At 37.3% G+C, this 13,368-nt stretch overlaps 1 protein-coding gene across 5 annotated transcripts in view; it reads left to right on the top strand.

Annotated features, from left to right (window-relative positions):
* Positions 1-13,368, top strand: part of LOC123595777 (vesicle-associated membrane protein 8-like) — a 35,198-nt gene that overhangs the window by 6,845 nt on the left and 14,985 nt on the right. For 4 of the 5 annotated variants that reach the window (XM_045473599.1, XM_045473598.1, XM_045473597.1 and 1 more), the window contains exons 3-4: positions 3,345-3,441; positions 5,641-5,742. In XM_045473599.1, coding sequence (XP_045329555.1) covers positions 3,345-3,441; positions 5,641-5,742 — 199 coding nt within the window. The remainder of the gene's footprint in view (positions 1-3,344; positions 3,442-5,640; positions 5,743-13,368) is intronic. The other variant, XM_045473600.1, reaches the window with a different exon arrangement.

Below are 13,368 nucleotides of genomic sequence, written 5' to 3'. Positions count from 1 at the left end.
TGCGATTTCAAAAAGACACTTTTCTCATCTACAATTTACTTACCTATATTGTGCATTCTAATTTGAATCCTTTGAATACCTCTTCCTGAACTCCTGATTCATATATCCAGCTGCCTATTCCACATCTCTGTTGGACATCTGATAGACATTGCAAACTTATGTCCAAAACCAAGCCTCTACCTGCAGTCTTCCACATATCACCTTTCCAGTTCCTCAGGCCTGAAACCTTTCTGATCCTCAACTTTTGTCTCTTTGACATCCAAATCCAGCCCATCAGCAAATCCTGTTGCCTTTACCTTCCAAATATATCCAGAACCTGACCACCTCCACCATTAGCGTAGGAACCACACCATCGTCTCTTGTCTGGGTTACTTGATACAAAGTCAAGTTCATTTTTGTCTTTGTGTTTTTTATTTTTAAGCATTTCTCTCTTAAAGTTTGATTTGATAGCATTTTATTATTAGGCAAAACATATATGTGATTCCAAAATCAAATTGAAAACACAAGTTTCCCGCAAAAAGTCTAATTTTTAGACACCTGACTGGGTGGCTCAGTCGGTTAAGCGGCCGACTTCGGCTCAGGTCATGATCTCTCGGTCCGTGAGTTCGAGCCCCGCGTTGGGCTCTGTGCTGACAGCTCAGAGCCTGGAGCCTGTTTCGGATTCTGTGTCTCCCTCTCTCTGACCCTCCCCCGTTCATGCTCTGTCTCTCTCTGTCTCAAAAATAAATAAACGTTAAAAAAAAATTTTTTTTTTTTAAAAGTCTAATTTTTATTCTTTCCTCTCTGCACTGTTCTCCCTCTCCCCCTATACAGGTAACCATTTTGACTAAGTTTTTAGTTTGTCATTTTCTTTTTATTTGCTTTTTTTCCTATAAGAGACACATGCATATATATGTGCATTTCCCTTAGGAAAAAATATGAGAATGATAGATAAGTGGTAGTACATCATACACACTTTTCCTCATCTCGCTTTTGTTAGTTACCAGTATATCTTGAACATCAGGTAATCAAGGTTTTTTAACTTTTAAAATTCTTTTTCTTTTTAATGTTTATTTATTTGGGGGGGGGGGTGGGCACAGAGAGAGAATGAGCAGGGGAGGGGCAGAGAGAGAGACACAGAGTCCAAAACAGGTTCCAGGCTCTGAGCTGTCAGCACAGAGTCCCACATGGGGCTCAAACTCATGAACTGTGAAATCATGACCTGAGCCAAAGTCAGATGCTTAACCTACGGAGCCACCCAGCTGCCCCAGGGTTTTTTAACTTTTAAAGATTTCTTTTTTTTTTTTAAGACAAGTGATCTTTATTATTATCATTATTATTATTATTATTATTATTATTATTGTTGTTATTTTGAAAGAGAGAGTGTATGTGTGTGTGAGCAGGGAAGGGACAGAGAGAGAGAGGGTGGGGAGAGAGCGAGAGAGAGAATCAGAAACAGACTCTGCAGTCTCAGCACAGAGCCACACGTGGGGCTTGAACTCACAACATGAGATCATGACCTGAGCCAAAACTAAGAGTCAGACGCTTAACCGACTGAGCCACCCAGGTGCCCCTAAAGATGGTTTCTGAATGTTACTCAGTAATAACAAACTAAGCATAAAATTAAAATATCTCCTCCCATACATCCAATATCAGTTTACTTCAGATCACACATATAACTTTCAGAGAGATGATAGAATTAGCAACTTTTTTTCCACAAAGACTCCTCCCAATTTAGAAATAAAAACATTTTCCCAGTGGAGATTATATGTATCAGTCAATATCATCATTAAAAATATTTGTAGCAGGGGCGCCTGGGTGGCTCAGTCGGTTAAGCGTCAGACTTCGGCTCAGGTCATGATCTCACGGTCCGTGAGTTCGAGCCCCGCATCGGGCTCTCTGCTGACAGCTCGGAGCCTGGAGCCTGTTTCCGATTCTGTGTCTCCCTCTCTCTCTGCTCCTCCCCTGTTCATGCTCTGTCTCTCTCTGTCTCAAAAATAAATAAACATTAAAAAAAATATATTTGTAGCAGATATATATATACATGTAGCATATTGTATTCATGATAAGACATGAAGGATTTACCTTGAAAGGGCACATGCCTTACATTTGCTGTCTCTGGGATTATCTTTTCTACCTGTTTCGAAGATTCATCACTTTCGTGTATATCCAGTTTAGCATTTGACCAGGTCTGTTGCCTGTTAACCATTTGGATATAGAGTGTTCAAAATGACTAGATGAAAGTCTAGGGACCAAGCAACTGTTTTTGTTGTCATGTTTTTAAATTTTCTGGATTGTTGGGCAGTAAAGATAGAGGTACGTTCCAAGAGTCTTCTAGCTTGCTAATGTGTGACTCTGAGAAAGCACAAAAGGTCAGCTCAGATACACTTTTGCACACTATAGGGGAGTTTAATTTCCCCTCCCCAGTTCATCTGGTTCTTCAGAATATTTAGTATTAACAGTTTACAACTTTTAAATTCTAATCTATCATAATAGAAAGCCAGGAAGTACCAAAATTAAATATGTCTACCTAAAGATAGAGGGATCAGGGTACCTGGGTGGTTCAGTCAGTTAAGCGTCTGACTTCGACTCAGGTCATGATCTCGCGGTTTGTGAGTTCAATCCCCGGGTCGGGTTCTGTGCTGACAGCTCAGAGCCTGGAGCCTGCTTCATATTCAGTGTCTCCTCCTTTCTCTGCCCCTCCCATGCTCATGTTCTGTCTCTCTCTATCTCTCAATAATAAATAAATGTTAAAATTTTTTTTAAAAAATAAAGATAGAGGGATAGTAAAAATGAGTGAACATAGCTTTTTCTATTTGATCAAGATGAGAATCTTGATTCAGTCTTGGAATGAGTGATTCTGTCAAAGACACTTTAGGAGTGCCTGGGTGGCTCAGTCCCTTGGGCATTCAACTTCTGCTCAGGTCATGATCTCATGGTTCGTGAATTCAAGCCCACTTCTGGTTCTGTGCTAACAGCTCAGAGCCTGGAGCCTGCTTCCGATTCTGTGTCTCCCTCTCTCTCTCTGCCCCTCCTCCCATCGTGCTATGTCTCTGTCTCTGTCTCTCTCTCAAAAATAAACATTAAAATTTTTTTTAATTCAAAGTCATTTTAAATATAGAGTTTTCTCTTTATTGTATTTCATTTTTACTGATACGATATTAAATACATATTCAAATTTTATAGTTTCTATTTAATATAATTTAATTTTTCACATATATGAAAGATTTTCTAATTCTTATTGTAAAAAGTTATCTATATAGCTTGTATACTACTAATGAGAGCTTGAAAACAAAATTATATTCTTTGTGAGGGTACTTAATGTCTTCAGTGTTATCATGTAAATGAATGTATTCTTTTCAAAGCTTTGTCTACCATACTCTCTTTATTGATGGAATCACTTACCTATGTGCTACAGACAATGCCTTGGATACTATAACACCATCTGCATTTCTTAAAAACGTAAGTAACTTCTTACACTAAGGATTTTTTTCAGTTATTGAAATTATGAGGTCTCTGTTTTATACTGTGTTAGTAATAGTGTCACTAACCAAAAGCAATCACTGATTTGTCTATAAAGCAGAGTTATTAATGACCCTCAGAAATTTTTTTTTTTTTTTTTAACTTCAGAGATTTGACTCTATCCTTCATCTGCCCTGTTTCCACACTTACCTTGACCCTAAAGCAAGGTCTGCAAAGACTATCCACACAGATCTATTAGGCTCTCTCCTTGTGTTTATCTTGTTCTGTAAAAGAGAAATTAAACTTTACTAATATTTAATATACCTTTTCAATAGCATGTGTATTTAATTTACAAGTAATTATATACAAGACACTTCTGGTTGAAAATATGAATCAATTATAAGAGTTAAATGAAAAGAAAAAAATTGTTTAATCAAGACGTACTATCTTTAGGGAAGTTTTAACTGAAAATTGTCAGAAAATATAAAATATGGTACATACAACACGTACATATATGTACTTACATACATTCATGAGATTTTATAAATTTCTTAAAGGTTAATTAGCCTTCTCAATAGATATCAGCTGTTGCTGATTATCACCCCAAGTTTGATCTCCAGCCAGCACCAAGGAGACTTTATAAAAGCCAGTCTCAGAGACAGAGTAGGGCTAACCCATTATTCGAGTAACTTTATAGCCCAGATAGTACATTTGTTTCTTATTTTAAAGAGTAAATGATACTAGAGCACCTGGGTGGCTTAGTCTGTTAAGCATCCGACTATTGATTCCATCTCAGGTCATGATCTCACTGTTTGTGAGATCAAGCCCTCTGTCAGGCTCCATGCTGACAGTGCAGAGCCTGCTTGGGGTTCTCTCTCTCCCTCTCTCTCTCTGCTGCTCCCCAGCTTGCTCACTCTCTCACTCTTTCACTCTCTCTCTCTCTCTCAAATAAAGTAAACTTTTAAAAAAAGTAAATGATACTCTCCCTCTCTCTCTCTCTGCCCCTCCCTTGCTCATGCTCTGTCTCTATCTCTCAAAAATAAATGTTAAAAAAGGGCACGCCTGGGTGGGTCAGTGGGTTAAGTGTCCGACTTCGGCTCAGGTCATGATCTCACAGTTTTTGAGTTTGAGCCCCAAGTCAGGCTCTGTGCTGACAGCTGAGAGCCTAGAGCCTGATTCGGATTCTGTGTCTCCCTCTCTCTCTGCCCCTCCCTTGCTCATGCTCTGTCTCTCTCTGTCTCTCAAAGATAAATAAATGTTAAAAAAAAAAAAAGTAAATGATACTAATCTTTAATTTTATGCACAAATTTTTAATTCAGAACAATATTATAATAAAAAATATTCATGGAAAAATTAGTCAGCTATCCTATAGTTACTAATTGTTATTTTCCATTCATATTCATGAATTATGTATATATTTGATTTGTTTAGTGTACCATCTTGCTTTAATACAACTCAAACTGTACCACATATAGAATCAAGGATCATAAGAACTGTAATTCACTCTTCAGATATGCCTTGACAATCCCTAGAGTCTAGATACTAAACACTGTTAGCCATTTAACTGACTATACTCTAATTTTTTCTCTCTCTGCTACTGTGACAAAACATCCCAACTTTACCACCTTTTCAAAACCAGATGATACCAGATTGCCAACCACATAAATTTTACCACTACTTCTGGGGAATACAACATCGAGTACAAACAATTGAAAGAATTCCTTCCTGAGACTTTGAAATGTCCTTTAACAACCATAAGGGTTTGAAAGATAGTATCACGACACTTAGTTGGGATTGTTTAGTTATCGTTGAGTGGATTTTGAGGATAGGAGCAGGAGGGCACATTTATTTAGAAAATATCATGGCCATCCATCTTTCTTTGTCTCCCAGAGGTGAACATCTGCTCTTCCCCTCAAGTCCTCAGACATACCAAAGGCTCCAAGTGGTATCTGCAGTCTCACTCCGTGAGATTGTGATCTGTACTGCAGCAGTGGAGAAGACTGAGCAAGCACAGTTTTCATAAATACTGCATCTTTAATTAGAAAGGACACTCTCCCACCAAAAAGCTAGAAACGGTGCGGAAATACAATATTCTTTTACTTCACATTTCTGCCAGATTTTGCTTCAAATAAACAGTTGCTCTGTAATTCTCCAGTTAAATTATCTACACAGGCTAAACATTTCCATTCATGTCCCTAGGTTAGCGACACTTTTCTGAGAAATCCTTTGATGTCACAAGAACATTTTTCTCCTTCAAATGCAGTTGCTGGAGATTTTCAACAAGTATTAGGGAAGTATATGGTATGTAACCTCCAACTGTACTCCTAAACATTGTATGACAGCTGAAAAATCAGTTTGGAATTAGGAGATAAGAGCTGTAAAGATGAGAACTGAGGATTTCTATTCTTATATAATGATAAGGAATGATATCCTCAATATATTGGTAAGTGACTAAAGCAAGATAGAGAAAGTATATATGGTGTACCATTATTTGTTTACCAATCTTATATGCAGCCATTTAAGAAAGAGGGAGTAAATACAAACATATTTATTTGTTTGCTTATAGTCAAAAAAAAAGGGAGATTGGGGGCAAGAAAAGGATAAATCAAAAACATTTTAATGGTTGCCTACATAGGGATAAGGGGCAGGAATAGAAACAAGGCCTTTCTGAATGAAACTTATTTTGCAAATTTGACTTTGGAACCATGTAAATATTTTACATAATTATAGAATACTATTAAATTAAATTTTTAAAAAATAGTCCCTAGAGTGAAGTAAGACAGTCCCAAGAGGACAAATACTGTGTGATTCCATTTATATGAGGTACCTAAAGTCAGATCTGTAGGGACAAAAAGTAGAACAACAGTTGCCAGACCCTGGGGGGAAAGGAAGAGGAGGAATTGGTGTTTAAGGGGTATAGAGTTTCAGTTTGGGAAGATGAAAAATGCTCTGGAAATGGATGGTGGTAATAATTGCACAACAGTGTGAATATACTTAATGCCACTGAACTGTACAGTTAAAAATCATTACAATTGTAGGGGCGTCTGGGTGACTCAGTCGGTTAAGCATCGAACTCTTGATTTCCGTTCGGGTCATGATTTCATGGTTTGTGGGTTCAAGCCCCACATCAGGCTCTGAGCGGCAGTGCAGAGCCTGCTTGGGATTCTGTCTCCCTCTCTCTCTCTGCCCCTCCCTGCTCACTCTTGCTGTCTCTCTCTCAAAATAAATAAACTTAAAAAAATTTTTTTAAATCATTACAGTGGTAAATTTTGTTCTGTATATCTTACCATAACAATTTTTTTTATTTTAAAAAAGTAATCCCTAAAACTCAAAAAAAAATCTAATAGGTTTTTTTTTTTAATGTTTATTTATTTTTAAGAGAGAGAGAAAGAGACAGAGGATGAGGGGCAGAGAAAGAGGGAAACAGAATCCAAAGAAGGCTCCTGGCTCTGAGCTGTTAGCATAGAACCTAATTGTGTATTGAGCTGATGACTTAAAAGACAGTGAAAATTTATTTCAACCGACTTTAAGAAACAACAATTTGTATATTCCTAGTGAGATTATACCCTAATGACAAAAGAACTAAAAAATAAATATTAAAGTTTTTATTTTCAAGTGTCCCATTGTTAATAATGACATTGGTGTTGCTATTCTAAAATTGGTTTATATAAATATATTACTTTGAGTAATCAAGTTAATGTCATTAGGAATCAAGGTTTTCAGCAATAGTTGCAAATATAAAGTCAAAGAATTGAGTAAAACCTTATAATCCTTGGGGCGCCTGGGTGGCGCAGTCGGTTAAGCGTCCGACTTCAGCCAGGTCACGATCTCGTGGTCCGTGAGTTCGAGCCCCGCGTCAGGCTCTGGGCTGATGGCTCAGAGCCTGGAGCCTGTTTCCGATTCTGTGTCTCCCTCTCTCTCTGCCCCTCCCCCGTTCATGCTCTGTCTCTCTCTGTCCCAAAAATAAATAAACATTGAAAAAAAAAAAAAAAAAACCTTATAATCCTTAATTTTACTTGAAAATTAAAAAAAATTTTTAAAGAAAATTAAATACTGAAAATTTTAATTGAAAGTTACATATTGAAATTTTTTTCACTGAAAATATATCAATCCTTTTTTCTCTTTTAAAAAAAGTATAATGGGGCACCTGGGTGGCTCAGTCAGTCGAGTGACCAACTCTTAATTTTGGCTCGGGGCATGATCTCGTGGTTTGTGAGATCAGGCCCCTCGTGATTTGTAATTATTTCTCTCCCTCTCTCTCTGCTCCTTGTTCTCTCTCAAAATAAATAAATAAACCTCATAAAAATAAAAAATAAAAGTATTTCCTAGGCTGTCTATTGAAAAACATTAGAAATAATGACCAACCCAGTAGCAGTGTGCCCCCTTAGCATCTAGATTATTGTCTCTAAATACCATTTTACACTAAAAAGAATAAGACCTAATTGCAGATGTCGGGCAGGAAACATATAAGCCAGAAACATTTTGTCATACCACAAAAAAGGAAGCTTTCAAAGTTCACTGTACTCTTGTCAAAAGACTTTAGGAGCCAACTTGAAGTAGCTAACACTTGTCAGTAATGGAATAACTGAACATCAAAAAGAATAATAACTGCAGTGGATTGTAACACATCATATATGTTAAAACTCCTTGAGTTCCTAGATGCTATCAAGGGGGAGAATAATCCCTCGTCAGTCAGCTCTGGAAGATTCTAAGGATCCACCTCATCACTCCAAAAACCAATAAATAAAAGGCTCAACCATTTATTCTGACTTTCTTATATGAACTGTACTTCAGATAAAACAAATAGTTGATAGGGAAAAAGGTTTTTTTTTTTTTTTTTTGGTCTTTATATAGACCAAATATAGAAATACTCCAGCTAATAAACAAAGAAGAGGTAATAAATTTCACTATTTTACAATCCCTAATGTAATAATAGATCTAGGCAGTGATCATTGATGACTGAAAATATTAGGTGAAACGCTGATGGGGAAATTCATAATAAATGAAATGAAACTGACTCAAAATACCTAAACCCACTGGGGCACCTGGGTGGCTCAGTCAGTTAAGCGTCCAACTTCAGCTCAGGTCATGATCTTGCAGTTTGTGAGTTCCAGCCCCACATCCAGCTCTGTGCTGACAGCTCAGAACCTGGAGCCTGCTTCAGATTCTGTGTCGCCCTCTCTCTCTGCCCCTCCCCCGCTTGTGCTCTGTCTCTCTCTGTCTCTCAAAAGTGAATAAATGTAAAAAAGAAATTTTTTTTTAAATACCTAAACCCATTGATTATTCCCAAGGTCACAATAAGGGAGACAATCAGTCATCAGTTATGTGTTTCTTGATGTCACACAGTAAGTAGTATATAGCACACATCTGAAGTAGGCTTGCCCAAAACATCAAACCTGAATAGGACCAAGCCTTTATATCTAACTACCAGTTTACAGGAAATAGAGAGATCAGTGACCACATTAAATGATACACAGCAATCCAATCAGCAAAATCCAGAATATGAGAAACTCTACAAGACAAATAATCAAATTTCTTCAACAAATAAATTGCAATGGGGAAAAAGTTAAGGAGAATCCACAGATTAAAAGAAACTTATGCATATCAACTAAATGCGGACTTTGGATCCTGGATCAGCAAAACAAATGTTAAAAAACAAAACAACTATGATTTTTTTTATAAATTTGTTACAAACTGGATGTTTGATGATATTAAGGCATTTTTATAGATATGATAATGATGTTGTAGTTTTATTTTTAAGAAAAATGAGGCCATATCTTTTAGAGATACAAACTGAAGCATTTACAAATTAAAATGATAGAATGTCTGGGATGTGCTTTGAAACAATACATTTGGGGAAGAGGTAATCGGTAGTAGTATAGATGAAACAAGATTGGCCATGTGTCGATACTCGGTGATGGGTGCATAGGGATGGGTTATACTGTTCACTCTGCATTATACTGTTCACTCTGTATATGAACTTTTCTGTATTAAAATATTCTCAGTATAACTGTTTCAGTTTTCTAATTATGTATTTAACAAATCAGTACAAATCAGCAGCCTAAAACAGCACACATTTATTATCTCCCAGGTTCTGTGGGTCAGGAATCCAGGCAGGACTTAACAAGTTCTCCTCAGGGTCTCACACAAAGTTGCAGTGAGTTTGTTAGCCAGGCTGTGTTCTCATCCAGGAGCTCTGGGGAATATTTGGCTTCCAGGCGCATTCAGAGCCTGTTGCAAAATTCATTTCCTTACAGCTGTGCCAGGGATGCAGCTTCTTACTGGCTATTGACCAGGGCACATCCTCAGGTCCTAGGAACTGACCACAACAGGTCCTTGCCAGTTGCTGTCCTCAGTATAGCTGCTTCCCTGTCAGGACCAGCAGAGGAATCTCTCTCACTCCAGTCTACTAAATATTATATAATGTGACATAATCACAAGAGTGACATCCCATCACCTTTGCTTCTCTTAATTAGAAGCAAGTCACACTTGGGGGTGGGGAGGGGCGGTTTACAAGGATGTGATACATTGGGGGTCACCATAGGGTGTGTCTACCACAATGCCTAAAAAATACTTAAGGATAGATGCTTTTATATTAAATTCATAAATTTTTTATGAAGAATTCTGCATATTCTACACAGCCAAAATATATTATTGACAGAGCTCCCCAAAAACTAGTTACCATATGAAAATATGCATATTTTAAGCAGTTAACACATCTGACATCAAAGACATTTCTTTTTAACATTTATAAACTAACCTGGTAAGCATTAAATCTGTAGAAAATTTTTAAAAGTTGTTGAATTTCTTATACTATAATTAACAAAAGAAAAATGTTTTGAGAGATTTAAATATATGTGTGTGTGTGTGTGTGTGTGTGTGTATATAATCTGAATGCCAATAAATGGACTATAAATACATTATCTTAACAAATCTTAAATGATTCTCTTAGGTTAAAAAACTTAAACATTTTTTAAAAGGAGAGAAAGAAAAAAGGAACAAAAAGAAAAATAAAAAATTAACCATTCATCTTAAGTCGATTATATCTGCAAAGACCTTATTTCCAGATAAAGTAACATTCACAGGTTCCTGGAGTTAGGAATTGAACATATCTTTTGGGGGACACAGTTCAACTAGCAACCTCCTCTTTTCTACATTTACCTAGTGAGCTCCTCACAAAACATCAATTGTAAGTTGCATGGTCCCGTAACCAACAAGATCAGAGTTCTGTCTAAGGTGGATTTGATCACTTGCCAACAAGCAGGGGTTTTGTTTTTTTTTTTTTATTTAAAATATAAGGCTTATTAGTTGGGGCAACTGGGTGGCTCAGTTGGTTGGGCATCTGACTTCAGCTCAGGTCATGGTCTCGCGGTTCATGAGTTCGAGCCCTGCGTCGGGCTCTGTGCTGACTGCTCAGAGCCTGAAGCCTGCTTCAGATTCTGTGTCTCCCTCTCTCTGCTCCTCCCCCACTTACGCTCTGTCTCTCTCTCTCCTCTCTCTCTCTCTCTCTCTGTCTCAAAAATAAATAAAGCTTAAAAAATAATGCTCATTAGTAAAGTAAAATAATACAAAAGTATATGAAGCAAAATACGAGTATCTCCTACAATCTCAGTCAAACCCCCTGAGGTGAGCACTCTTAACAGTTTAGTGTATAACCTTCCAGAATTTTTTATGTGTATAAACATACATATACATATAAATGTATGCACATGTAAGCATACATTTTTGTATACATTATATGTTTATAATATATGTAACATAAGTTTATACATACATTTTAAATTCACAAAACTAATCTCTAAAACTTGATCTCTGGAACTTGAGTCTGAATCCTTGTTTTGCTTCTAGCTGTGTAACATTGAGTACCTTATTAATTTCTCTCAGTCTCTATTTTCTTCTTTAGAAAATAAAATGATAAAAGTACTACCTTATACGGTGGTTTGGAAATTAAATGAGTTAATATGTGTGAAGTGCTTAAAACAGCACCTGGCACATACTAAGTGTTCAATAAGTTATTATTTAATATTGTTCTGCAGCTGTAGCTTTTTATATATAACACTACATTGGAATGACCATTTTTGTTAACATGGATAAAGTGGATGACATAAAATAGGAACAAAGGACAAGAACAATGAATGGAAAACAGTAACAAATATGGTAGATATTAGTCCAACTATATCAATAATCACTTTAAAAGTTAATGGTCTAACTTTTCCAAAGAAAACATCCAGATGGCTAACAGATACAGGCAAAGATGCTCAACATCACTCATCATCAGGGAAGTATAAATCAAAACCACATTGAGATACCACCTCACACTGGTCAGAGTGACTAAAATTAACTCAGGAAACAACAGGTGCTGGTGAGGTTGTGGAAAAACGGGAACCCTCTTGCACTGTTGGTGAGACTGCAAACTGGTACAGCTGCTCTGGAAAACAGTGTGGATGTTCCTCAAAAATTAAATATAGAATTACCCTACGACCTAGCAATAGCACTACTAGGAATTTATCCAAAGGATACAGGAGTGCTGATTCATAGGGGCACATGTACCCCAATGTTTATAGCAGTGCTATCAACAATAGCCAAATTATGAAAAGAATCCAAATGTCCATTAATGTCCATTGATGAATGGATAAAGAAGATGTAGTGTATATATATATATATGTGTGTGTGTGTGTGTGTGTGTGTGTGTGTGTGTATATACACATACACACTGCTCAGCAATGAAAAAGAATGAAATCTTGCCATTTGCAACAAAGTGGATGGAACTGGAGGGTATCATGCTAAGAGAAATAAGTCAGAGAAAGACAGATATCATGTTTTCACTCATATGTGGAATTTGAGAAACTTAACAGAAGACCATGGGGGAAGAGAGGGAAAAAAAAGTAGTTACAAACAGAGAGGGAGGCAAACCATAAGAGACTCTTAAATACAGAGAACAAATTGAGGGTTGAAGGGGCGGGGGGGCGGGGAGGAATGGATGATGGGCATTGAGGAGGTCACTTGTTGGGATGAGCACTGGGGTGTTGTATATAAGTGATAAATCACAGGAATCTATTCCCAAAGCCAAAGGCACACTGTATACACTGTATGTTTGCTAACTTGACAATAAACTATATAAAAAAATAATAATAATAAAGTTAATAATCTAAATACACCAATTAAGAGACAGATTGTAAGGTTGTTTCAAAAAATTGTCAAGAGAATGAGAAGACAAGCCACAGACTGGGAGAAGATGTTTGCAAAAGATACATCTGTTATCCAAAATACACAAAGAACTCTGAAAACTCAACAATAACATAAAACAGCCTGATTTAAAAATGGGCCAGAGTCGCCTAGGTGGCTCAGTCAGTTAAGTGTCCAAGTCTTGATTTTGGCTCAGGTCATGGTCTCACAGTTGTAAGATGGAGCCTTGAGTCAGGCTTGATGCTGGGTGTGGAGCCTGCTTAGGGTTCTGTCTCTCCCTCTCCCTCTGCCCTTCCCGCCACTCTCACTTGCACATGCGCATGCTCTCTCTCTCTCAAAAAAAGGGGGGGAGGGGCTAAAGGAGTGCCTGGCTAGCTCAGTCGGTAGAGGATGTGACTCTTGATCTCAGGGTTGTGGGTTAAAGCCCCATGTTGGTTGTAGAAATTACTTTTAAAAATAAAGACTTTAGGGGCACCTGGGTGGCTCAGTCGGTTAAGCTTCCGACTTCAGCTTAGGTCATGATCTCATGGTTTGTGAGTTCAAGCCCCAAATTGGGCCCTATACTGACAGCTCAGAGCCTAGACCCTGCTTCAGATTCTGTGTCTCCCTCTCTCTGTGCTCCTCCTCCACTTGTGCTCTGTCTCTCTCTCTCTCAAAACTAAACGTTAAAGAAAATTTTAATAAATAAACATGAAAATAATTTTTAAATAGAAAAGCCAAAATTCAAAACACTGACAACAC

The sequence above is a fragment of the Leopardus geoffroyi genome, chromosome B1 (assembly GCF_018350155.1).
Source record: "Leopardus geoffroyi isolate Oge1 chromosome B1, O.geoffroyi_Oge1_pat1.0, whole genome shotgun sequence".
Classification (NCBI taxonomy): Eukaryota; Metazoa; Chordata; class Mammalia; order Carnivora; family Felidae; genus Leopardus; species Leopardus geoffroyi.
Note: the sequence above shows the minus strand (reverse complement) of the source record. Positions and strands in the feature narration are given on the sequence as shown.